This window comes from Colius striatus, chromosome 3 (genome assembly GCF_028858725.1).
Source record: "Colius striatus isolate bColStr4 chromosome 3, bColStr4.1.hap1, whole genome shotgun sequence".
In the NCBI taxonomy this organism is placed as follows: Eukaryota; Metazoa; Chordata; class Aves; order Coliiformes; family Coliidae; genus Colius; species Colius striatus.
In genome coordinates this window covers 21,712,640-21,738,439 of record NC_084761.1, presented here as the reverse complement: position 1 = coordinate 21,738,439, position 25,800 = coordinate 21,712,640, and the positions used below count along the sequence as shown (strand labels likewise).

At 40.8% G+C, this 25,800-nt stretch overlaps 1 protein-coding gene across 2 annotated transcripts in view; it reads left to right on the top strand.

Moving 5' to 3' along the window:
- Positions 1–22,354, top strand: part of ANK2 (ankyrin 2) — a 238,209-nt gene extending 215,855 nt beyond the window's left edge. Inside the window, exons 36-45 of one of the 2 annotated variants that reach the window (XM_061993136.1) lie at positions 7,642–7,716; positions 9,474–9,605; positions 10,099–10,245; positions 11,204–11,486; positions 13,781–14,066; positions 15,863–15,955; positions 16,403–16,486; positions 18,100–18,264; positions 19,723–19,905; positions 22,260–22,354. In XM_061993136.1, coding sequence (XP_061849120.1) covers positions 7,642–7,716; positions 9,474–9,605; positions 10,099–10,245; positions 11,204–11,486; positions 13,781–14,066; positions 15,863–15,955; positions 16,403–16,486; positions 18,100–18,264; positions 19,723–19,905; positions 22,260–22,274 — 1,463 coding nt within the window. In that variant the 3' untranslated portion in view covers positions 22,275–22,354. The remainder of the gene's footprint in view (positions 1–7,641; positions 7,717–9,473; positions 9,606–10,098; positions 10,246–11,203; positions 11,487–13,780; positions 14,067–15,862; positions 15,956–16,402; positions 16,487–18,099; positions 18,265–19,722; positions 19,906–22,259) is intronic. The other variant, XM_061993135.1, reaches the window with a different exon arrangement.
- The last annotated feature ends 3,446 nt before the right edge of the window (positions 22,355–25,800 follow it).

The following is a 25,800-nucleotide window of genomic DNA, read 5'->3' as shown; positions in this document are numbered from 1 at the left end:
TTTTGATCATTAAGAATTAAAAAAAAAAAATGTTAACCCCATGTTATTCTGACAGTTTGCTAACACTGGCTTTCTCTTAGAGGAAATCAACTTTCAATCAGTTCTAATGCTTTCCCCCCTTTTTTCTTGTTATTTTTATTTGAACATTGATCTGTAACATCTGAACAATCTTGAGATGCCTATCTTTGTGTAACTTCACTGTGTTTCTTCTGTTTTTTATTTGAAATTTTGTTACTGTGGTTTTTATTTTTTTTCAGTGGCGTCCTGATTTGGTTTGTTACAGCTTTGATAATGTATGTGTGGTTGTGCTATACTGAAAATTTAAGCAAGTTATTTCCTGCCATTTTCCTTTTCAGTTGTTTTGGTTTATTTTCCCCCCTCCCCCCTGTTAGCTTTGCTTTGCTCTTGTACCCTCAGATCTTGTGGATCCACCATTCGCAGCCCATTTTGTTGACCTTCCCACCACTGCAACCAAAGACTGTCATTTTCAGTCCTGATTACATTTTCCAATCTCTATTTTTGATTTCCGTTTTACTTTCAATGTTTTTCATTCGCATCAAAGATGACGAGACAGAATCTACAGAAACATCTATCCTGAAAAGCCATCTGGTTAATGAAGTCCCTGTACTAGCCAGTCCTGATCTGTTATCTGAAGTTTCTGAGATGAAACAAGATTTGATCAAAATGACTGCCATCTTGACAACTGACCCTTCTGATAAATCAGGCTCCATTAAAGTGAAAGATCTTGAAAAACCCACTGAAGAAGAGCCGGGAGAGCCTTTTGAAATAGTTGAAAGAGTGAAAGAAGACTTAGAAAAAGTAAATGAAATTCTGAGAGGTGGATCCTATACCAGGGAAGAACGTGTTTTGCAGAAGTCCCTTTCCAAACAAGAACTTGTAGAGGAAGAATGGGTCATTGTCAGTGATGAAGAAATTGAAGAGGCCAGAAAAAATGCTCCTTTAGAAGTCACTGAACCTGCCTGTGTAGAAGTCAAGGTAGACAAAGGCACAACAAAAATGACAGACACGAAAAAGCCAGACGTGACAGGAATGGTAGATTACCTTGCAGAGGATTTAAAAACATATGTTTCTCTTCATGAGGTACAACCACAAGCCTTACAGGAAGACTTAGCAGAAGAGAGATTCGAAGCTGTAGTAATAAGCAGGGATTCTGAAAAAGAAGGGAAAAAATCCCTAACAACTGAAACAGTAACTACAGAGGAGAAACACAAGCCAGCTTTAGAAATTAAAAAGCCAGTGAGAACAAAATTAAGAGACAAGCAAAAGCAAAAGGAAGGCAAGACGCGCAGCAGTGAAGAACAGCCAGGACTAAAGAAGATCACTTCAGATCAGTCTGTAGGTGAGGATCCTGGCTTAACAGTGGCAGCTGCTCCTGAGGCTAAGGCTGTGTCCCCTGTTATAGAGGAAACTCCTATTGGCTCAATAAAAGATAAAGTTAAAGCTCTTCAGAAACGAGTGGAAGATGAGCAAAAAGTACGGTCAAAACTGCCTGTCAGAGTTCAACCAAGAGAAAGCACTGCTGAGAAGGCGTCTAAAAGACCAGTACCAGTCAAAAAAACAGTAGCTCACAAAACACAACCACCTGTTTCACCTTCTTCTAAGACAGAAAGACTTGAAGAGACTATGTCAGTTCGTGAACTGATGAAAGCCTTCCAGTCAGGTCAAGACCCATCCAAGAATGTATCTGGACTGTTTGAGCACAAATCTGTCAAACAGAAGCAACAGCTCCCCGAGAAGGAAACAACCAGGAGAAAACCAATTTCTTCACAAAGTGAAACGAGGCGAGTACCAAGCCACAAGACAGACAAACAAAAGGACAAACAAAGCACAACATCAAAAGCAGAGAGAGAGCCACAATCAAAAAAAGGAAAAATGCATATTCCTACTGTTGAAATTACCAAGAAAGCTGTAGGTAAAGAGCAGGCAAAAGGGCAGAGCAGCAAAAAAACAACCGAACCTCTCCCTCCAGCATCAGATGGTCAAAGTGCCAGAAATACAGCAGCTGTGAAGGGCAGGACTTCTGATGACCTGGGAGATACTGACTTCCAGATCAGCCCTGACAGAAAAACCTCAACAGACTTTTCTGAAGTCATCAAAGAAGAGCTGGAGGATAATGACAAATATCAACAGTTCCGTCACCTTTCAGTGACAGAGGAGGGAGAGCTTAACTTGGAGCAAGTACTAACCAGTCCTTTCAGTGTTGCTTTTCCCACAGAGTATGTGAAAGATGGATTCCTTCCCGCTCTTTCTCTGCAAAGTGCTACTTTTGATGGGAGTTCAGAGAGCCTTAAACATGAAGGTGTGGCTGATTCTCCAGGTAGCCTACTTGATGGAACCCCTCAGATCAGCTCTGAGGAAAGTTACAAGCATGAGGGCCTGGCAGAGACTCCAGAAACAAGCCCTGAAAGCCTTTCATTCTCACCAAAGAAAACCGATGGGCAAACTGAAGAAGCTCAAGAAGCAGCTAGAGAACACACAACAGCAGAAACATGTTCTCCAAAGGAACTCTCTCCAAAAGAAGATGAAAAAGGTATTACTGAAAGGCAGCTAGATGCTGTAACTGAGACTAGTAAGCCTCATTCTGACCATGTATCAGAAGACCTTGTGCCTACAGCCTCTGAAGAAGAGGCTGATAAACTTAAAGGAAGTAGCTCAGCTTCCATTGTGAAAGATATTAGCAGGGATAAAGAATCCCCAACTACTGCACATTTAATTAAGTCTTCTGAAACACATGACACTGCTTTAGAGAAAGAAAAAGATATTACCTGTGAACGCCGTTTTCTGGTTAGAAGTCCCCAGAAATTGGAACTTTCACTTGCTAGCCATGATAGTGAAAGCTTTAGCCCAGTTGCAGATGACTCTTTGGCTGTAAGTCATAAAGACTCACTGGAAGCAAGCCCAGTGCTAGAAGATAACTCATCACACAAAACGCCTGATTCTTTGGAGCCCAGTCCTATGAAAGAGTCTCCCTGCTGTGATTCTCTTGAAAGTAGCCCTGTAGAACAAACAGTGAAGGCTGCTATTTTGGGGCAGGGTCCCCTTCAGTCTGTTCTTAGCAAAGGAGAGACGTGCCCAGAGCTGGCATTGGTGCGTTCCAGGATTCTTCGTGACCCTGAGGGGAGTGCTGATGATGACAGTCTAGAGCAAACATCCCTCATGGAGAGTTCAGGGAAAAGTCCTCTTTCACCTGAAACTCCTAGTTCTGAAGAGATTAGCTATGAAATCACACCTAAAACAGCAGACTCACAGACACTGTCAAATATACCCAAGTCAGCCGTGATCCCTGAAGTCAGTGAAGAACAAGAGGATTCAGAAAGTGAACCAAAAAAGAGATTCACCCCTGAAGAAGAGATGTTTAAAATGGTGACCAAAATCAAAACATTTGATGAATTAGAACAAGAAGCAAAACAGAAGAGGGATTACAAAAAGGATTGTAAGCAAGGTGACTGTTGCGTAGTTTCTGATTCAGAAGCTGCATGTAAAGCTGAAGTACCTAAGTCAACGGCTGTAGAGGAAAAAGATATACCTACAGTGGTGATGTCTGCAGCTGAATGTAGAAAAACTTCTTCCTCATCAGAAAGCGAGCCAGAGTTGACTCAGCTAAAAAAAGAAGCCGACTCAGGCCTCTTAATGGAGCCTGTGATCCGAGTGCAGCCACCCTCACCATTACCTTCCAGCATTGACTCCAGTTCTAGCCCTGATGAGGCAGGTTTTCAACCCATTGATTCAAAACAGTGCCCTATCAGGATAGCTGCAATTAAAGCAGAACAGGATAAACTGCCAGAAGACAACAAAGAGGAACGACTTATCCTTGGGGGCAGCTGTAAGGCTTCCACAAGAGAATCGGGTAGTTGTCATTCTGATGGCTGTGTATCAGCAGAAACCAGTGAATCAAAATGCGACAATACAGATTGCAGTGAGACAGTTAGTCCCAGTGCCCCAGTCACACAGTCTGGGGGTACTCTGTGTCACTCTGGTGGTGACTGTTCTCAGAAAGAAGTTCACGTTGAGTCCTCACTAACGCTCCAGCAATATGATACTACTGCAAAAGATGACAAAAACACTGTGTTGTTAACACACACAGGTCTCGTTCCTACAGGAGCTGTGTTTGAGAAAGCAGGCAGTAGTGCTTGTGGACACTGTACCACCGAGTACTCTGTATTACAAGATGACAAGCTGGCTGAAGATGGTGCCACTGACCCTTCTGCTTTGGGAAGCCATTTGGGAAAGGCAGATTTTGAAACATCTGAGAGAGATACTCATGCAGAGAAACCCTTACCAGAGTATTCATCCCTTACCAATGAAACAGTGGAACTTGAAAGTTGTGTGGCAGATGCTGCTGAGAGCAGTGCTCCTTATATAGTAAGCCCTTACGAGAATGTGTCTTCTGAACATTTCTTTACTGACTCCGAAAGTACGGTAGGATCTGGTAGAAGTCTGCTGTCTAGGGAAAGTGGTTCTGCTGAAAAAGGAGAAGATCAGACTGGTGAAGGTTTACTTAGCAGAGACACAGGTAGTAAATATCACTCTTCAGAGGAAGTATATATGGAAATAGAGCCAAAATTAGAGGACGCATCTGCCCTTGAGGACATAAGAGATGAAACAGATAAATTAATCAGCCAAGTTGTCATCACTAAAACCGATGTGGATTCTGACATATGGAGTGAAATACGTGAAGATGATGAAGCTTTTGAAGCTCGAGTGAAAGAAGAGGAACAAAAGATCTTTGGGTTGATGGTAGACAGGAGATCACAAGGCACAACACCTGATACCACACCGGCCAGAACACCCACTGAGGAAGGGACACCACTTAGTGAACAAAATCCTTTTCTTTTTCAGGAAGGAAAGTTATTTGAAATGACTAGAAGTGGAGCCATTGACATGACCAAAAGGAACTACCCAGATGAAAGCTTTCACTTCTTCCAAATGGGGCAGCAGCCTCAGGAAGAAGTTTCTTTATCTGAAGAAGTGAAAGAAGCAGCAGAGGTGGAATCTTCTAAGCTGAATTGCTCACCAGATGCATTTTCACCTTCAGAATCAGAGCAGTCAGATACACAAGACAAAGAGACATTGAAATGTTCACCCCCAGAATCTGAGCCTAGCGATAAATCAGAAGAAATGACAGATGAAGGTGCCAGCACAGGCACCACAAAAGCAGATCCTAAATCCAGGATTCCGATTAAAATGGGTATTTCAGCTTCAAAATCACCAAAGAAAGAAACTGCTGCCTCTGAAGCTGAGCCCCTCTCCACAACGGAGACTGACATGGTTGACAGCAGTCAGGTGCCTTGCCCTCTCTCTCCTGAGCGGTCCACAGTAGAAGATGAATTAGATTTTTCCAAAGTCACTAGATTAGTTTGTTCAGAGCAGGGTGAGGAGTCCCCAGACTCTTCACCAGAGGAACAGAGATCTGTGATAGAAATCCCTACCGCTCTAATGGAGAGTGTGCCTTCTTGTGAAAGCAAATCCAAAATCCCTGTAAGGACCGCTGCTGCTGCATCACAATCCTTGCAACAATGGGAAAATGAGAGCCTTCCCACAGATGGCTCCCTAGATAGTTTGCAGTGTGAAGGAAAAGATGACCAAGCAAAACCAAAGTCTAAAATTCCTGTCAAAGCAGCTTTCCAAAAAGCTGAACAACAGTATACGTGCACAGACACATCTGTCCACAAACTAGAGTTGCCCAAAGCTCCTGATATGACAAACAAGCTACCTATGAAACAAGATAACCGAAGTAAATCTGAATCCGATGCAAGTGTTCCCATGGACCCGAAGACTAAACGGTCAATAAAAGCTAGGAGTTATGCTGAGGCAGAAGCAGAAACCAGGGAGAGGGAGAGAGAGATGAATCTTGAGCTAGACTCAGATGAGGCAACAACAGCAAGACCCAAGGTATTTTCATCACGGTTGCCAGTTAAAAGCAGAAGCACCACAGCCTCCCACAGTGCTTTTAGTCCCACGAAAGAAAGTAAGGAACATTTTTTTGACCTTTACAAAAACTCCATAGAATTCTTTGAAGAAATTAGTGATGAAGCTTCTAAATTAGTGGAAAGACTCACGCAGTCAGAGAGAGAACAAGAATTAGTTTCAGATGACGAAAGCAGTAGTGCCCTAGAAGTTTCAGTTATTGAAAACGTGCCATCCAGTGAGACTCAGCAGTCAGTTCCTGAAGACATCTTTGACACCAGACCCATTTGGGATGAGTCTGTAGAGACTCAGATTGAACGTATCCCTGATGACAATGTCCATGACCATGTTGAAGGTATTTGCCAGCGACTGGGATTCCCTGTGCGACGCATGTCATGAATTAAACTTTTTGGTTTTCTGTTTTCTTTGGGGTGTGTGTGTGTGTACCCGTGTAATGTGTGTGGCATTTTCTTTTAAGCTTTTGGTGGTTAGTTGTGTATTTTTTTTCCCCTGTGAGCTGTGTTTGGTTTTTTTTGTGTTGTGTCTGTATTTTTCTTGTCTGTGAAACAATCTCAAGATTGTGAATCATGAATGTTTATGGGAAGTGTTACCTTAATAAACAAAAACACTTCTAAAAATATGTATTGTTTTACCATTAAGCTGATTGCTCAGGTCATGCACATTTTGATTTTTGGCTTTCCCTGGCCCTACTCTTAAGTTTTACTAATAATGAAGTATGTGAACATTGATTGAAACCAAGAAAGGCAAATTCATTTTCTTTTGGGTTGTTACACAAAGAAATCTGCACGAGTTTTAAGCTTTTAAGTTTTTAATGTACCTTTTTTTGGTGATCTGCATCTCAAGCAAATTCTATGGCACCAGTAACTGTAGTACAAGTTTTGTGGTGTTTGGTTTTCCTCTCACTCACTTGTGTATTACTCCTGTGTAGCCACATTAGAAACCCAGTAGCTAAAATGAAACAGGCATATCTCACTAACTCTAAGCAATTTTCTGAATCTGAGATATCACAATCAGTGTGTGCATGCAGGGAAAATCAAAACTCAAATTCTGCCATCCTCAAATTAGTTTGGGGATGAGAGGAACAGTCAGTCTCAGCGAAGGCTGGCGAATATACACCTGACTTTTCCTTGCCTTCATTGTAAGTATTTTGCATCACTGCCTAGTTGAAAGAGTCAAAGAGATTTAAATTAACAAGGTCTCAAATATAACCTGTATGGACTCTTTGAACAAAACTTTCCCTACAACAGAAAGAACATAACTAGAAACACCGGTCCGGATGAGTTTTTCAACCTTGGCATTTACTAAGGGGGCATGGAAAATTATGGCTCTTGACTTAGTTAATGTCTTCCTATTTAATGTTAGAATGAAGCTGTAGAATAAAAGGCTTGGCCAAAATAGGCACAGTAGGCACTTCAGTACTGTTTAGATTTTTACCCGAAAGCCTGATTTTTGAACGGAAAATGTAGATAGTCCTGAGTTTTGGAAAAATCAAGCTTGCTGGTGCTTTTTTGGGTTTGGCTTTGTTAACCTGAGGATTTACCGTCCTCCCTTCAGTTACCTGGTTGTAACAGCTTGCCCACAATTAGATCACAGCAGTTAGAAAAACAAGCACTCGCCCTTCTTGGGCTATATCACCCATGAAAATGATTTTTAACTTGTAAAAGGCAACTTGTGGCTCTCTTTGACCTTTAGATCAACAGGATGATCAGGAAAGGACAGAGGAAAGACTGGCCCACATTGCTGATCACCTCGGATTCAGCTGGACAGGTAAAATACGTGTGTGCTCTGGGGAGAAAGGAGAGGAACATTCCTCACTTCTTTGACATTTCTTTCAGATGCTTTCCTGATTATCTAAAGATATTTTATAGAAACATTCCAGTAATTTACTGTCGTCTGGTTACTAGAACTCCTGTAGGCCATTAAGTAACAGCTCAGCTGCAAAGGTAAGGTCTCTACACTTGCTAGACATCTCCAGAAGGAAAACTCCAAGGACAAGAGAGTGACAAAGAGCTAGCATTATTTTTTTTTTTAGTCTAATCAAGTCTGCACTTTTTTTGTATCTCGCTGGAGCAGTATCACACTCTTTAAAATAAGCAAGGCTCTAGTAGTTCACGAAGAATTGTATAGCAGAGCAAAAATATAAACTCCTTGATAAGAAAAATTGTCTCTATACTGTTTTTATAAGCATCTCCAGAGTATATGCAAAATATCACTAATAGTTCTACTTTTGTTACTCACCTCATCCTTTCCTGTCCTCTGTTTCAATCCATAAAGAAGAATGGAAACACATGTCACTCATCGCAACTTGGATTATCTTGCAGTCAGTAGTACTTGGACCTGTGCAATGTATCAGATTAGGAATCTGTGGAAAATTTTGCATACATGAATAGACAGTTCTGAAAACAAAACTTGAAAAAATAGATTCTCATCAAAATTGACGTTGATGTTTTATAGCATTTTAGAGAGGGCAGGGTAATGCACATGCATAAATATTCAGGTCTTGTATTATGATAAAGTTTGATTACTGTAAAGGTTAATGTTACTTTGGGGGATAAAGTAGTGATTGGGTTTTGTTCAAACTTATTTGACTATGTAGGATTTTAATCTAATGTACAGTTACTATGTATTTGTTGAAGTTTACAGTTGCACCAGTTTACAAGCTGGCCTGGAGGCTTGCAAGCCCTGTGAGGTTAGAGTTCCCTCCATCCTGTTTAAAACATGACGCCCTCCAAAGTCAAGTCCATGCAACTGTAGGGATAACTACAAGTGGAATAGAATGAGTCCTATATTGGAATAGAGACCAGGAGTAACAGCAGGAATCTCACAAAGTCTCTGTGGCTTTAAGTCAGTTGGTGACCTGTTTCAAAAGTTGCATCTTAGTTTGGTGATGGCAGAAAGCTGCCCCTGATTCTGGATATGTTACATACTCATTTTCTTTTCTGGACTGCAGCCTGAGCCTATGCTACATCAGAAAGGCATCAGTTATTCTTAGTTTCACATTTTCAGGTTTTGGTTTTCAACTGTAATTCATAGACATTTAATTCTCTTTAAATTAAACCAGTCCATGGAAGTAGTAATATTAAGCCTTAATATGTGTTCCAAAATGCCATTACTTAAAATGAATTCTTTTACTACATTTTGATCAAAAATTCTGAAATACTCACCATTTCAGATTATAGAATCTGCTGAGCACAGTGCTCTGTAGCTAGAAATATTTTTATCTGCTCATGGGCTCTTTCTGCAGCTTCATATCATTTGATAGCTTGTTGCTTCTATATTTTGTCAGAAGTGTTGTGCCTCTGAGAACTAAGAACAGAGACACAAAAAATAAAACCTCGCACAGACCCATCACTTCCAATTCTGTCTTGATCATGGACTTACTGTTTAACAAGGTCTCTAAATATAATGCAAGGTGTATGGAAGCAGAGAGAATTTTGTTTCAGAAAAGTTTTTAATCCCCTTGGCTGCTGACAGCTGTGGGAAAAAGAAAGAGACATCTTTACAGAGATGGATTTCTTTTTCAGAGCTAGCAAGAGAACTGGATTTTACAGAAGAGCAAATTCATCAGATCCGAATTGAAAATCCTAATTCACTTCAAGACCAAAGCCATGCACTCCTCAAATACTGGCTTGAAAGGGATGGGAAACACGCAACAGGTTTGTTTCCAGTTATAATGCATTTAGCTGTCTCCAGTTTGCTAGCTGAGGTGACAGATGCATGTTATAACCACAGAAAGAAAATTTGGGTAAAATTTAGGCTAGAGAAAGAAATGACCATAGATTGTACCTAATTTTTTAAAATTTGTCTGTATGACACAATATATGGTAGGATCTTGTTAATTTGAGGGCAAGGCAGAGCACCTTACAAGAAAGGAAGAGTGGAAAACCACTGAGGCCTCTTTTTCCTAACCAGAAGAATTTTGGAGGAAACAGAACAAATTTGTTAAAGGAAAAAAACACCAAAAAGTGTGGTAATTTTTCTAGGCAGCCCTTTAGTTAATTGCAGATTTTACATAGCAGTGCTTCTAAAGGCATCCCTTTATATATGATATTATGTTGCTCAGTATCCTACGTATGTCCTTCATTTGCAAAAAGGAAGGGAGAAAGCACATGAAATTCTTAGCTACATGATGTCATTCTAATGCCACAGATACAAATCTTACCCAGTGTCTGACTAAAATCAACCGAATGGATATTGTTCACCTGATGGAGACCAGCGGCATAGACTCCATGCAGGGCCACGGCACTCGCACCTACGCAGAAATTGAACAAACCATAGGATTGGACCATAGTGAAGGTAAAGGTCTTCTGATCCAGACTGCCTGGGTTGTCTTATTAAGCTCTAGCCTCTGTTCTGGAATGCATGACTGGGATGATCAGTGAACTTCTATGACTGAGCAGCAGAATCTCATTCCAAAAGCACAGATCACGTGAATTAATGCAACCATGACATCACACCGATCACTATTTCACCAGATACAAGATCTCTGTGTTAGCTGAGTGTTATAAAACACATAAAGCAGTGTTGTCAGAAATCACTGCCAGTACTTAAACTCACTTAGATTGGGGTTTTTTTACTTACACGGGTACTTTCATAAAAGTTAAGAAGGCTACATTAGGATTTGGCCAAGATTTGTAAAAGGAGAACTACTCTGTGCTTTGGAAAAATATTTGGATTCAAATATCCAGGATATTGTAATTCTGCTATGATACTGTTGTATTTCTTAAGTTTAAAAGTTTAGTAGATTAGGTCAATGGTTATTTTACTTTTTTTTTTCGAACTGAGAGCTCTTGCTTTGAGATTAGGGGCTGGGGGTGAGTAAACATGTTTATGTTTTTTGAAGCACATAAATCTTGCACCGAATCCTGTATCAATTCATTTGAGCATACTTGTGTAGATATTTTTTCCATAAGCCAATAAATAAGAGAGGGGGAAATCACTAAAACCTATCCTAATCTAGTGGAAAAAAACTGTTTTGAATCTTCTTTCCTACTTTGATGGTTTCAGGATGAGTTACTCTGGGTAAATTTCTGGGTACATTTTGGTTTGCCTGTTACTGTCAAGATTCATGTTTTGACAATGGTAGTGGTTCCTTCAGCTACTTACAGAAGTTATGTCATCTCCCACTCAAGATGTCTAAAAATGTCAGATAGTGTTTTCCATCCAGGGATCTTAAATGCCCATGGAGAATGAAAAGGACTTCCTGCATTGTAGTAAGGCTTGTAATGACATTTCTCATCTCTATTTTTTAAAGGGTTTTCTGCACTGCAAGAAGAACTGTACAGTTCAAGACATAAGCAAGAAGGACAACAGAGGCTATCTAAAGACAGTGAGCCAACTGAACACCCTCCTATTGTCTCTGAGGAAGACGTGTCTGTCAGTTATTCTCCTTTTCAGGACAGTACTCCCAGGAGTGAGGCAGAAGTATCAATGGCTGAGCTCCTGAGACAAGCACATAAGGAACAAGTAGAAGCTGAATTCTCAGGGAAACCCCAAGATGTGCCAGAAAAAACATCTACTTCACAACATGAATATTTGTAAGTTTTGCAGGCCAGAATGAGCCCTAGGTGGAATGGATTACCTCTTCTCTGTGTAATACCAGGACTTTACAGGTTTTTTTGAAACTGTAAAATATAAATATGAACTCAATAGAATTTCCCTCCAGTTGTATGCCCCAGTTTATTAGTTCCTACTGCAGATTTGACTTTTTAATCCATGTGGAGGAAGCCTTTAGGATTAGGAAAGAAAGTCAGTTTATCACTGTGAACACAAAGCAATCATCTAGTGTAGTACATATGACAGAGAAGAGGGATAATGTAGGGGTGGAATTCTCTTGCAGTGTATTTGTTTCACATGTTAGATGACAGTTAGTTTTAAACTTAATGAAACTAATATTGGGAAGACCTTTCTTCAACTTCAAATGGCTTTTTCAATTAAGGCCAAAATTTTCCTAATTAATCATTATTTACAAAACTCATAACCACATGTTAGGAACTAGATATTTCAGAGTACATTTGAGATAGCCAAAAGAATAGAAACGGGGTTTTATAGAGACAAGACAAAGGTATTTAAGGGAAGAGCACATCAAAAAGTAAAGATTTAGAAGACCTGCACAGCAAAGCCTTGAATTCTGTTTTGGGGCTGTCAGTGATGTTGGTTTCATTTAGAAAGGAATTTGAAAAAGATCATGTTTCTTTCTTCCTTCCCACAATCCATAAACATGTGCCCACACAGAGAACTCTCTGCAGGGTTGACTCAGGTATTCTGAGGGTAGTAAAATATCAAGGATCCGTTTCCAAAGAAGTGATTTTCCCAAGAGTGAGTAGCTTTGATGTGAAGATGCAGCTCCAAACAAGCAAAGTGCAGTTGAGTCCAGCAAATGGTCTTTTGGGGATTCTTTTGGGGATTCTTTCACTCAAGATATGCTGCACTCTCCAGGAGAGAGTGTGGGAGACAGAAAGCAGTCTCTAAGACAGAGGATTATGTTGCACTGATTAGCAAAAATAATAATATTTCCTCGTGATTTAGATGGGGAAATGAATGTTTCTGAGGAACAGTTCATACATTTGAGACAATATTGCCAACACTAAATGAGAGCAGTGATGACAGGGGTATACTCCTACACATCATGTCTAGTTTGAACTAGGAGGAAAATGGGGCTAGACTTAAATGGCTCACAAGGAACCCATGCTGAGGGGAATGGTACTATAGTATGTGTGTATAGCCCAGTGAATAGGAGAAAAAGGCTGGATCAGCACAGTTGAACTTAAACTACAATAAAATATTTTCTTGCCTTAGAACAAGGGTTCAAGGGTTTTCAAGGGTTGCAGGAACACAATAAATTGTTAAAACCCAACTTGTATCAGGACAAAAACCACTGACATACAAATTATTTTATTACTGTTATCTACTCATGGGATTGGATATGGAAAAGGAAATCTGGACTCCTACTATTAAAATTTAACAGATTCCTCAGTTAATTTTTAGGATGAGAGAGGAAGAAAAGTGAGCATATAGATGCTAGCTCCAAAGCATCTCAGAAGTTTTAGCAGTGGAAGATTTCATTTTTGCAGGCTCACTATTTTCCAGACTATAATTCCACCACTTTTGGTGTAGTTTTTTTTCTTTTCACTGGTATCCATGACAAGAGAAGAGTCAGCCTCAAAAGAAGATTCTAAATGGTGAAGCGGGTAATGTTTTCACAGTTAGTACAAATCAGAAGTGACCTTTTCAAGGTAGAATCAGAGTTGTAACGTTACTTGATAAAACTCAGATGAAAGTTACCTTAATACCTGAAATCACTGTTACTCACCAATATGCAACAGAAAAATACCACATTGCATTTTCTTTAATACATGTATTACCTTTACATATGTTTCATAGGCATGTACATAATAATATGTTCAAATAACTTGCAGCAGCAAATTCTGCTTAAATTTGTTCTCTCCTCACCTGCAGTTGTATAGCTTGTGGTTAATGTAGCAGTTACTTCACATCCATCTGTAGTGATCCAGTCTCTTTCCCCCCAAAAAACATAGGTAATATGTAGATTTGTGAGGGCACAAGTAATGGCAAATCTCACATAAATCCTTTACAAAGACTGTTTGCAGAATTGGGTGAAACCTTTGGACATCCATTTGAAGATTTTCGTAGCTCAAGAGGATGAGAAGGATTCCTAGCCGGATTGATCTGTAGTTCTTGCCAAGCAGTATCAGTTATTGCTTGACTTTGCTAGGTGACAGAACAATATTTAATCAGTGCATAACGCCCCATTTATGGAAAATGGAAAGCACTGCATGGTAGTAACTTCCCTTGAACCTGTAATTCACAGCATCACAACTCCAGGAACAGAGCAGTCTGCAGCAGCAGTAGCTGGAAAAGCAGCAAGCGAAAAATCTGCACACTTCACTGCAGCAAAGGAAGAGAGAGAAAAGCCACCCCTACAGCCCCAATCAGCTGCTCAGAGAAGTGACTCTCCCATCATCCAAGAGCCTGAGGACCCCCAACTCCACCAGGATGACCCTTCTCCAAAGAGAACTAGTCTGGTCATAGTAGAGTCAACTGATGAGCAGACAGAAAAGTTTGGAAGAGGCTATGAAGAGGAATCTTTAGAAAAGGTAACTAACAACTTTACTTCAAATTAATTGACACAAAAGAAAAAATCCTATGTCTCATTCCCTAAGGAGAAAATATTTTTAATGAGCCTAATTAATCCTCATCTGCAACTCAGCCTTTTCTCCTTTCCTCTGTGGTTACAGGGCACAGCTATAGTCATTTGTGTAGAAGTTTTCAAAGCTGAGGCAAAACACAGATCCTGAAATCTAGACTGTAATTCTGGTTCTGGTACCTGTATTTGTCATTTGATTTGTGACAGTTGTGTCCATTCATGGGAGAGAGAATCAGCATAAAAAACAGACATGGAATCAAACTATGTACAAGGGAAAGCTGAAAAATAGATGTAATGAAAGACAAAGTAATAATATTAAAAGCTTATGAAGAAAGGCAAGACTAGACCAGAGCAGCAGGAAGAACATCATGAAAAATACTGTAAAGTTAGTGTGATGGAAAAAAGACACCAGGATGTTCATGGCAGAATACAAAGGATGTTCTGGAAGTAAAGAACCTGAGAAGGGTGTTTATGTATGAGAAATGAGAGACGGGAGATGGAAGAGAAAAACAAGAACTACGTGAGGTAGGTCATTGGTTGTGTAAGAAGACAAAGGAACGTGATTGCAATGTTTGGAGAGGGGAAGGTGTCAAGAGGCAGTGAAAGCAAGCCACTATATATGGCTTTTAGTGGGGGATTGAAATTACTTGGCACATAAAGCTTTAAGAACAAACAGCTTGCTTTGCATGTTCTGAGTGGTAGAAAAGGAAAAGGCATCATTAGGCATGAAAGTAGTTTTATCAGTGAAGTTAGAGCAGAGAAAGCACAGTTCTACTTAAGCAGAAATTATTTCCTGTTTTGACAGTCACCTAGAAACAGGCTCTTCTTTCTCTGCTGTTTATGTTGCCAAATGTGCCACCTCTATGATGAAGAGCTTCAGAGCTCTGCCTCTAGGTTCTCCAAAAAGGTAAATATAAGGTGTAGGATAGCTCTGGTTGAAAGGTTAGCTACAATATGGCTGCGGTAGGAAAGGCTGCCCTCAAAGGTAATGCACTTTTTTCTTCCCTCCAGTTCTTTTATTGAAATAAAATAACAGCAACAACCAGCTCCAACAAAAAGAAACACACGCTCCCTCTTTATTTATTTTCCCCTTTATGCTTTTATACTGTTGATATTTCCCAAGTAGTTCTTTTCGGCTTCTCTTTGCCTTCTGACCTCTTCATTTAAATTTTTAATTCTTCCCTATGCAGGAGAGAGAAGAACTTCAACATTTGTTACTAATTTTTCTTGATCTTTTCAGTGCCAAGGCTATTGATATATTGTCCTCTAGCTAAAAACTGTTGTCACACTGTCTATATGCTGGAAGTTTAAAAGACTTTCACATCATTTTCTGTATAATTAATACAGAAATCATATCTGTTTGAATTATATGTATGAACCATATGTGTATGAATTCCAGATCTGGTGTAAGTAACACTTTCTAGTCCACCTGCAATGACACCATGCCACAAATTTCTGGCTCGTCCCTGGCAACCTTAGGACCACTCAGACCATTAAGAGCATCCTATAGAATTAATGCCACAAAGATTCATCCTTCTTTTTTCAATGATAATGAGCAGCTAACGTACAGCCAAGTGGCCAAAGCCTCCTACTCTGCATCAGTATTTCACAGATTCAAGTCTGGTAAGAGGCCAAAATTCTAAAAGCAAAAATTTTTAGAAGCAAAGATGGTTTTAGATAAAAACAGAACTTGTAAGTACTGCCAGTACTACCTGCAACAGAGCACTGCTTCCATGCTTCCATTAGGAGTTAGCAGAGGAGTTAGGTGAGCTGGAGACCAGCTCGGACGAGGACGAGATGGTCACTACCAGGGTGGTTCGTCGCCGGGTGATTATTCAGGTACCGAGTGTGGAGTGATTGCACAAGCCTGTGGTGACTAGGCCCTGGTAACACCTTTAGGCATGCTGCTGAGACAGCCGCTTGCTGCTAGCACACATGGAGCTGGAATGCTCCTGAGTAACACACAGGCATTGGATAAGGCGTTCCATACCTCTTCCTAAAGGGAGGATTACAGTAACACTGCTAACCCAACTCTAAATTCCATTAGATGCCTCAGCAGGGGGAGGATGAAGACTTCTCAGCCTCATACACAATGCAGTCAACTAACACATATTTGCCTGTCTGTTGTGGCATAACTTTCCTTTGCATGCCTTTCTGTTTATTTGCAGAACATTTCTCCTTTTTTTTTTGGTCATTCTTTAACCAAGTAACCAATTTAAAAATTGCTTATTTAAAGTTACCCACACAAAGGCTTTGCTTCATAAAACTTTGTTCTTTGTCATACAGGCTGATAGTATGCCTGAAATGCCACCAGAAACAGTTACAGAAGAGCAATATACAGATGAACATGGCCACACAGTGGTAAAGAAGGTATTGTCAGTTATGCCCCTTGCTGCCTTCTCAATGACCTACAAAAGGAAGGATAAATGCATCCACATACACACCACATTTTCTTTTGTGAAGGAGCTGATTTTTAAGAGAGTAGAGCTTGGAAAGGACTAGAACTTCTGTTCATGAGAGATTCCAAAGTTTGAAGAATTATTTTGGCTCACAAGATCATTCTGTGTTCCAGTTTATAACTTAACATGACATATTTTTTAAATTTTCCTACTTGGAACCAATAAAAATTCTGCAGAGATCCACATTTCTCAGAAACTTTTAAAAAATAAACAAACCCCACAGAAACAAAACCAAAAAAAAACCACCCACAAATTTATCTTAGATCATGTTTGCTCATATTAATTAAACTAATGGAGGGTGGGTCTGCAAGAGTCCTCTAAATCCAGACTTTAGATCTTCAAAATCTCCACTCAGCTACGCCTGGCCAAGTTACTAAATTTCTGTATCTGTACATACAGTTCAGGTTTTATGGCACAAAGAATATAGCAAGTACTGTGTGATGGCCTCATCAAATAAGCATTTTCTGACCATGCTTATAAAAGTGAATTTTGCACAGCATGAAGGAGGAACTTCTGTGCCACTTGCTTTATCTGACACCTCAGCGCTTAATGATGTAGCTGAATTCTGCTGCTGGCAAACTCCACCCTCTGTCTTCCAAGAAAATGTCCTAGACCCTCAGCTGGGTAGGATGCCTCTGGAAGCTCTTTCAATTCATATTGAAATAAATAACCCCAGACAAATATTCCTGGGCACGATGTGCAAGAGTGAGCATGATTGTATTCTTCTGGGTAGATCCGTGCCTGGGAGGGCACTGCTTCCACCTCTGTGACTCTTAAATATTAGTGACTCAGTCTGATGGAGCATCCCAGCAAGTAAGCTTTGGGACAAAGTGGGAGATAACTGTTTCACATCAAAAGGAGCTGGGAAGGGGTATGAGAATGTAGAGCTCCAGGTCTTCATCAGGGGGACGTGTGCTCATCCTCCTGAGCCATTTATTCCTCTTGAATTTTCTTCCTCTCTTTGTTTGGCTTCCCAATGTCTAAAAAGTTTAAGCACCAGTTTAATCTCTTAAGGAGGTTAATTCTAGCTCACTAGTTTAGCAGTAGTTAGTACCATCGCTCTCACCATGTGATGTCCAAGTCCCTCTGTGAATCTAGTTCTAAGCATTCAATAATGAAGCTGCCAACCTCTTACTTTCAGAAGCCTTTTTGACAGTGCCAGTCTGAAAGTGTTTTCTAGCCATTGTATGGTTGTAAAGTTATGTTTTCTCTCTGAAATACTGTACCTCTCTTCCTAACAAGAACTACTGCTCTAGTGAGTCATTCCAAGGTCTATACTGTGCCGACTTGTGAAGTGAGTTTAGAGCTTTGCCGTGTGCTAACCCAAGTGGGGTGAATGCATCAACATGCAGCTTTACTGCAGGTACTTGTGAGTATACATGATAAAGACTGAAACACTGAACCATCTGTGTAGGTTTTCCTGTGTAGGAAAAAAATACCCTTTGAGAGGAAAATACTATATAGAGAATAAGGAGTATGTTCTTGTTAATTCTTTTGGGACAAAGCTCTATTTCATTCCTTCAGGTCACTAGAAAGATCATCCGGCGATATGTTACTCCAGATGGCACAGAAAAAGAGGAAGTCCTCATGCAAGGAACACCCCAGAACCCCGTCACTGTTGAAGAAGGAGATGGCTACTCTAAAGTTGTAAAACGGGTTGTGCTGAAGAGTGACAGTGAACAGTCAGAGGTCAGGTTTCCACTTTCCTTGCCATGGTACAAAGTAGCAGTACACCAACAGTCTTACTTAGTAGCTACATCTTACTCATGCCAACAATGGGCAGTTTTGAACTATACTTTAAAAAGTTTTCATGCAGGTGGAAAGGCCTCAGCATAAAGACAGGGAAGGGTGGGGGTGGGCAGGGAAAGAGGGCAGTTTTCTGTAAAAGGTAAGTTAGGATATAGATTCTGTGATTTATGAGAGGTACCAAATTCATAAAGAGAGCAGCTTCATACTAAAATAATGTCTAAATTAATGGCAACTCTGTGTTTGTTATTACTTAAAAATTTATAGTATACCTCTTGCTCTAATAAGAAAATTAGTGAATGTTGTAATGAAACAATGTCATGTTCTCTAGGTTTCTATAACTAATCCCTTCTAGAACAATATAGTTATCTTAGGTTTAGTTAACTGGTGCGTTCTTTGCTTTGAAGAGGCTAAAAAAAAAAAAGTACTGCTTTCATGCAAATAGTTTGTAGAGCCAGGTAATTGAAGAACAGCCTGAGAAGGTAAGTGCTTTTCAGTTTATCTTTACCTGCCTTTGTTCACCATGTAGCCCTACAGACATCTGTATCAGCACGATTAAGGTAGTGTCAGAGGTCCAGAAGCAAGTAACAGGGCTTGCTTTCAGCAGTGCTGCAGTTGAAAGCAACACTTAACAAGCCATCACTCAACATGCTAAGAGTGTAACTGCCATTCTCTCTTGCCAGAATTAATCATCAGAACTAATTCTCTAGGAGCAGGGTAACAAGGAAAGAAAGTATTCTTGTAGTTAGCTGACCATTGCAGAGCTACTCTTTGTCATATGAAACCCATATACATTACATTTGTGTCTTGGCAAATAAAATCATGTTTGTCACTTTCCCATGGTACTCAAATTCTGTCTGTTGCTCCTGTAAGAGTTCCTTGGTTTTACAAGCATGACTCATCTCTCAGAAGATTATCTTACAATTAAAGTCTGGCCTGCTACCCCTAATTGGCACTAGCTGTGTGAATACAACATGGACTCACAGCAGGAGGCCCGCTTGTAAGTTGGGGTGACTCCAGTGGCTTTGGCCAGTCAGCCAGCACAGTGGCTTTCCTCGCCATGGAGAGCAGCAATAGCCCTGCTACCCTCAGGCTAACTCGGGTTCCCAAAGCAGTTTTCACTCTGCCAGCATGAAGCTTCTCAGCAGAGGAAGTTATCCAGGGCTGTTCCTGCTGTCTAAACTGGCATGTATACTGCAGTGTCTCCTTCTGGAGCTGTAAAGCAGGTGAGAACACGCACACACTCTGCTTTGCTGCGTACCCATAGAGAGTGAGACACTGCCTTATTCCTGTTCTCTCTGGCAATGATTGAGAAGGGAGGGAGGGCAGAGCAACTGAAAGCTGTGTTTGTATCCCTTGTGTCATTCACACCCGGTATCCTCCTGCTTTCTCACCATACAGGTCACCCTGTCTGAGCCTGCTGTTTTGTCCAGTGCCTCCAAGTTCCAGTCTGAACCAGTGGAAGGCCGGAAGGTCAGCAAAGTCATAAAAACCACTGTAGTGCAAGGAGAGAGGATGGAGAAACATCTGGGGGACACTAGCTTAGCTACTGACCTTCCATCAGCCAAAGAGGACTTTGAAGAGGTAAAAATGCCTTTTAAATACAAATATTAACATAGCTGTCACAACATTCTGGGGAGAAATTCGGTTCTGTTGAAAGGTTTGTTGGTGGAGCATCAGACTCAACTACTGCATATAAAACCTGGATTGTTCTGCTCAGCCATGTTATGAAACGATTCATATAGGAAGTAGGGAGGAGGGGGAAGATACCATTACTGAATTAGCTATGTGTATTTTTAAGATTCTAAACAAAATCCATGGAGGCTTTAAGTAAAGCTGTTAGAAGTCATGGGTGTGGATATTGTTAAAGAAAATTTTCATTCATATGTTACCATGCATGGAGATCATTTTAGAAATTAGTACATTAAAGTTTACTCACTGGGTAAGTTGATGTATTTGTCCTTGAAAGGAAAAAGTAGCTTCCAAGCTAATTAGCATCTTTGCTGGTTTTATGCTTTTTCTGATCATTTTAGTAACAGAAAAGTGATACTGAATTACTATAGGCTTTTCTATAAGGAACTAATAGCACTTCATTCTTAATCCATTTTACTGTCCCTTTGAATAACGGGTGTAAAACATCTTAAAGATTCACATGGATAAAAGTTTTGTGTCATTAGATGCAACAGAAATACTTGGATGTACAAAAAAACCCAGAACTTTTTTAGTTTGCCAAAAGATTATATAAAAGCATAGATGCCACAATGTCACAATGGATATTTTCTGCTGTACAATGTTATAACAGCTTAGGGGAAGCCAACAAGCACTAAGCTGTTTGTTAGATTGACAGGCCAATGGGTGAAGTCCTAGGTTTTTGTTTTAATTTCAAGTTTATGTTTTAATTCAAGGCTTTGAGCTATACAGGTAACCAAATGAAAGTCCAACTCCCCGCTTTAGTAGAGAAAGAAATCGTGAAAGAAGACGGATCAATTATTAAAAGGTTTGGCTTGGCATGTCAATGAACTGGTACTAGAAGAGGATTAACAAACTCATAATAAATGAGTGGATTTAAGTGAATGTCTGAAGTGAAAGCACTGGCAGCATCTAAAGCTTTGTTTGCAAAAGTACTAGAGGTTACTACTAATGTTCTGCTGCAGGAAGGGATACAGGCACAGGAGAGGTTCACTTGGAAAGACTGACCAGCAGCCAAGCACCATGCAGCCATTCCTCAGCCCTCCTACCCCACCATGCCGTGAGGGAGGGAACAGGGAGAGAGCCCATCAAAATAGATGAGAGGATATATGGAGATGGGTATATAGATAGATACCTGCATGTGAGAGTTGAGCCTCGTGTAAGAATGAGGCAGAGCAGATAGGAAAATATTTGAGAGGGGAAAAAAAAAGCTTCTGTAGTACAGCAAGTGTACCTACATACACAACCTGAGCCAAGGCTGGACAGGCTTGGTGCCTTTGACATACCTTTTTGTTGCTTTCAGACCACTTGAATTGATAGTGGCCCTAGGGGTGGTAAAGCCTGACCAAACTGTGTCTGTAATGGTAAGAAGCTGTAAAACGTGGGCCAGTTTTGGTGTTAGTGGGACGATGTCACAAGGACACACTGAGAACCAGAAGATCTGCTTTTGGTTGAAGGGTGCACATTCTTGTTAAAGCACATTCTTATCCATCTAACCAAGGCACCTTTTGGTCACTTGGGTCAGATTAAAAAGTGTTATCTGTCTGATAAAAACTGAGCTGTTCCTGGCTGAGCCTGCAGGAATTTCCAGGGGTGCTTGGCTTCCCATGGCCCTCTCTCAAGGACACTGTCCAAAAATTGGGCTTCTGGGTAAGACTGAGCAAGAGACACCCAGCTGTCCTGTAACAACCACATCTGTTTGCCCAGATCTGAAAGGCATTTGATGAGATTTAAGTTTCTGACTAGTAGAGCAAGATGGTTCCAATGAGGCAAGGAAGTAATTAACAGAATAGTTAAGGAGACTAGATTACCACAAGTGTAGTTTTAATGGCTGTGAGGCTCACTCAGAAGTAAATTCAAGAAATTAATCAGCCTAAATTACTCTTGTATAGGACAACTCTGGATATTGAAGTTAAATAAAACAACCAGAAAGGGTCTTGTGTGAATTCCAACATCTGTTGCATGTCTGTGTGCTACAGCATGTTTTTGCTGGACATCTAAAGCTGTATCCTTAATCAGCATATGGAGATTAATTGCTATTAGTTTGCATTACAAACGCCAGTGAAGGCGATGGCGTGTGTTGTATTCAGAACGCGTTAACAAGTATCTGACCTCAGCCAGCTGCGGTTCTTCACATGTTATTTTAAATACAAAAGCCTTAAAACTGCAGCTGAAAAATTAGCATTTTTTTAAAAACCTTCAGGAGCAGTGGGCTTTTAAAGACAGTTTTGTCATTTGTTTTGTTTCAGGACAACGCTGAGTAAAGCCAGCACACAGAAGAGGACTGTGATGAAGGACCGGTACGGAAAACATGTCCACATTGAAGAGCTGGAAGACACGCCAGAAGCACTACCACGGGATGACCTCCAACATGACCTCCAGCAGCTTCTCAGACACTTCTGCAAAGAGGACTGGAAACAGGAGGCGAAGTGAGAAGCTGCTGCCCCTTACCACCACCACCACCACCGCCTAACCCTCCATCCCGTACGCAGCGTTCATCTGCTCTGGGTGTAAACATTACCACTGACATAACCACCTGAAGACACTGCCATTTCCCCTCGTGCAGATGCAGCAAATTCATTTCTTGCCCCCTCCTCCCCGTATTTGGTTTTTGGGTTTTTGTTCTGTTTTTACCCTGTAAGCTAATTTGTGACCAAAGATAGCATCCTTTGTTCAGGATGATTTATCCACCCGCTTGTCGTCTTTGTGCTGTTCTGGGAATTTGTCAGCATCGCCACTTCTTGCCGTTCCTTTGCTTCTGCACTAGCGTCACGAAATCGCATTTGTCAAGCCAACTTCATCTACAGGCCTCTTCGAGTGACTCTGTACATGCACCACACAAAGGGAGAGAACGTGTAAACTGTACATAGCGAGAGTACTTGGACTTACAAGACTGCAGAGAACACGCTGCCTGTGACTACAGTTAGCATCATGGATGACAAGGTCTGCTGACACTGCTGAGCAGCGATTAATAGAACAACAGTAACGCAACCCAGCGCGAGCACAGACTGGCCGAGGAGGAAGCACTGCAGATCTGCTGCGTCCGTAAGCCTTCCAGTGTAGGGATCTGTTATAGTTAAAGGCTCTAAGAGTCAGGCTAAACACCTGGAAATTCTGCTGTGCTCCTGAAGCAACAGCCAACTGTGGCCATTCACACTTCTAAGACCTTTGGACAGCCACTTAAAGATTTCCAGATAAAAGAAAAGAATAGTTGTTTTTTTTTTTAAAGAATACCCATTTAGGTAACTGACTTGCTAGCAGCTATATCTATGACACACTTGCATACAGTATAAAAATTGTTTAGATCTGGACACGTGGCAGGGCGTATTAAACAATTATCACTACAGTAGTTTCCTGTTCTCATCACCGCTTAGCAAACCCCACCGTTGTGCTGGCGGTGCTTCCCGCTGGCCACTGCACTGTAGATAACTGTGGGAGAGAGACTTACCCGCTATACCGGGAGAATCAGTAATTCACCATTGTTTCTCAAGATTGCCTCCTATCTGATACATGCATGTGGCATTTGAAGGTCAAAACTCAACCCTCCTGTCCTCACGTCAGCTTGTCAGCCCTCTTAGCACTGAGCGAGCAGTTTTTATCTTCCAGTCGAGTGTTTTTTAAAGAGAAAGTGCTCACAATCCATGAAAGCCAGTTTCTGTTCATATTTTGTTATCTATATATAATATATATATATTTCTAAACCAACCCTCTGAAAACCAAGATAGCATGTCTGCACTTTTATTTTCAAAAAAGGGAACATAGAGATCAGGTGTTTTGGGTGTTCTTTAATATTTAATGGAGGGAGCTCTGTAGTGTTTTAGCACATATGAGACACACACAGACACAAACTAAATATTTTTAAACAGCTCTTTGATTTTTTTAATAGTATACTCAAGCCCAGAGTAAAATGAATCCTCTCCTCTAGAAGTAACACTTTTTCCAAGCTTATCCGGCCTTCTGCAATTACAGGGTTTGGGATTTTTTTAATGACTCACTCAGTGCTCAGAACCAGGGCACTTCCTCATTAAGGTAACGATGCCAAAAGGACGAAAACACCTTGGGAGCGCTGGCTTCCTGGGGGCAAAACAACCCAAGGTGCCATGCTAAAGCTTTTCTTGGCAGGCAGGGGAAAAAAACAAAACCAGAAAACAACAACAAAAACACCTGTTTTGGCAGCCAAATGTAAGGAGACCCATGATGAACCATTTCCCAAGGCATCGTGGCTTTACCGTCAGAGACAAGACAGGATGATCTTCAAGGACGGGGCTCTAAAGAAATGCATTTATGTTGTGTTATTTGCGGTGCAGATGATGTTCTGTGTAACAACATAATGGTTATTCACCTCTTATTTTGATTTTTTTGCTGTGTTATCAAAGAAATTGAATACTGTGAGAAGAAGTGAATTTTAAGTTGACGAATCAGCATCTTGTTCCCATGGTGATAACACTAATTGAATATATCTATGAGGGCATGTATTAGTTAAAAATTAAAAAACAAACCATACAACACTAACAATACATAGCTGCAATGTGTACAATGGCTGATTTAACTAAATAAAAATGTACAAGTGTTCAATGTAGAAATAATGGCTCATGCTCTTTCACTGCCGGGGCTGCACAAAGAGGAACAGCACTCACGGAGGTCCCTTCACTGAACTAACGGTTATCATTCCTTTATAATCTTATTTACAATTAAAACCCAGCTCCCTGGGATATATATATGTGCACATATTTATTTATTTTCATTCTATTTCAGCACTAACAGAGAAATGTCAGTCAGATATGTTTTTTTAAGTCATTGTTAATAGTTTTTCCAAGGCTATCCAGCTGTGTTTTCTAGTGATCTTATTAGGCCTGAAATAGCAGAATCTTCCTTCGTATACAGCCCAGTTTGTTATAATCAATTATTTTTTCAGTGCCCACTACCAGGACCTTCTCAACCAGAGGAAAGATAGGGAAGAAAAACGTAGGGTGAAACTGTTGTGTCTTACACCCTTGTAACACACAGAAAATACAGAGAAGAGTCTGTTTTGTTGCCAGATAGAATTTATTCAGGGTAAATCTGAGCCAGTTCGGTTACTGCAGCTGGATCCCTGGCTGGTGTAGCAGGACATTCTGCTGCAGTATCCCCACTCTTTGCTCTTTGCCCATGTGCTACCGTCACAGCCACCGAGGGCGTCCTTCCTACTCACACCTCACCCTGCACGAGAAATGCCAATTTAAGCAGAGTCTGTATCTGTCAAAATTCAGTCACCAAACTTGACAGAATGCTGTGCTGGGAGTGACGAGGTGAGGGCATGTGTGTCTGGTATCAGGAGTATCAGGTACCCTGTCATGGGGTGTGTGGAGCCCCAGGTTTCATGTGTAAGGCCCTGGGGTGCATGGAGGGGGAGCTCAGGGTGAAGGTGCACGTGCAATATGGGGTGGGTGTCGGGGGACCATCGAGGAGAAGAGGACAGTGGGGGGGCACCCCAGTGCTCCCCTGCACCCATCTGCAGGGCAAGTGACCACAATGGGTCACACTGGAACCATCTCAGAGCCATCCAGCCACCCCTCTACCTGTGGAAACGATGACCATGGCACCAGGAGCTGTTACAGTCTCAGCGGGCCCTAATGGGGAAAAGAAACAAAGGCAAATTCAAGTAATTTCTTTTTTCTTCATGGATTTTATTCCCTCAAGTGACAACAACCACATTTTTTTTTTCCTGTATCCTTTTACCTCACTTTCACCAGCAGCCTTTTCGGGTTTTAGCACAGAAATTATTAGACTTTAGAGAAGGAGGTAGAAAAT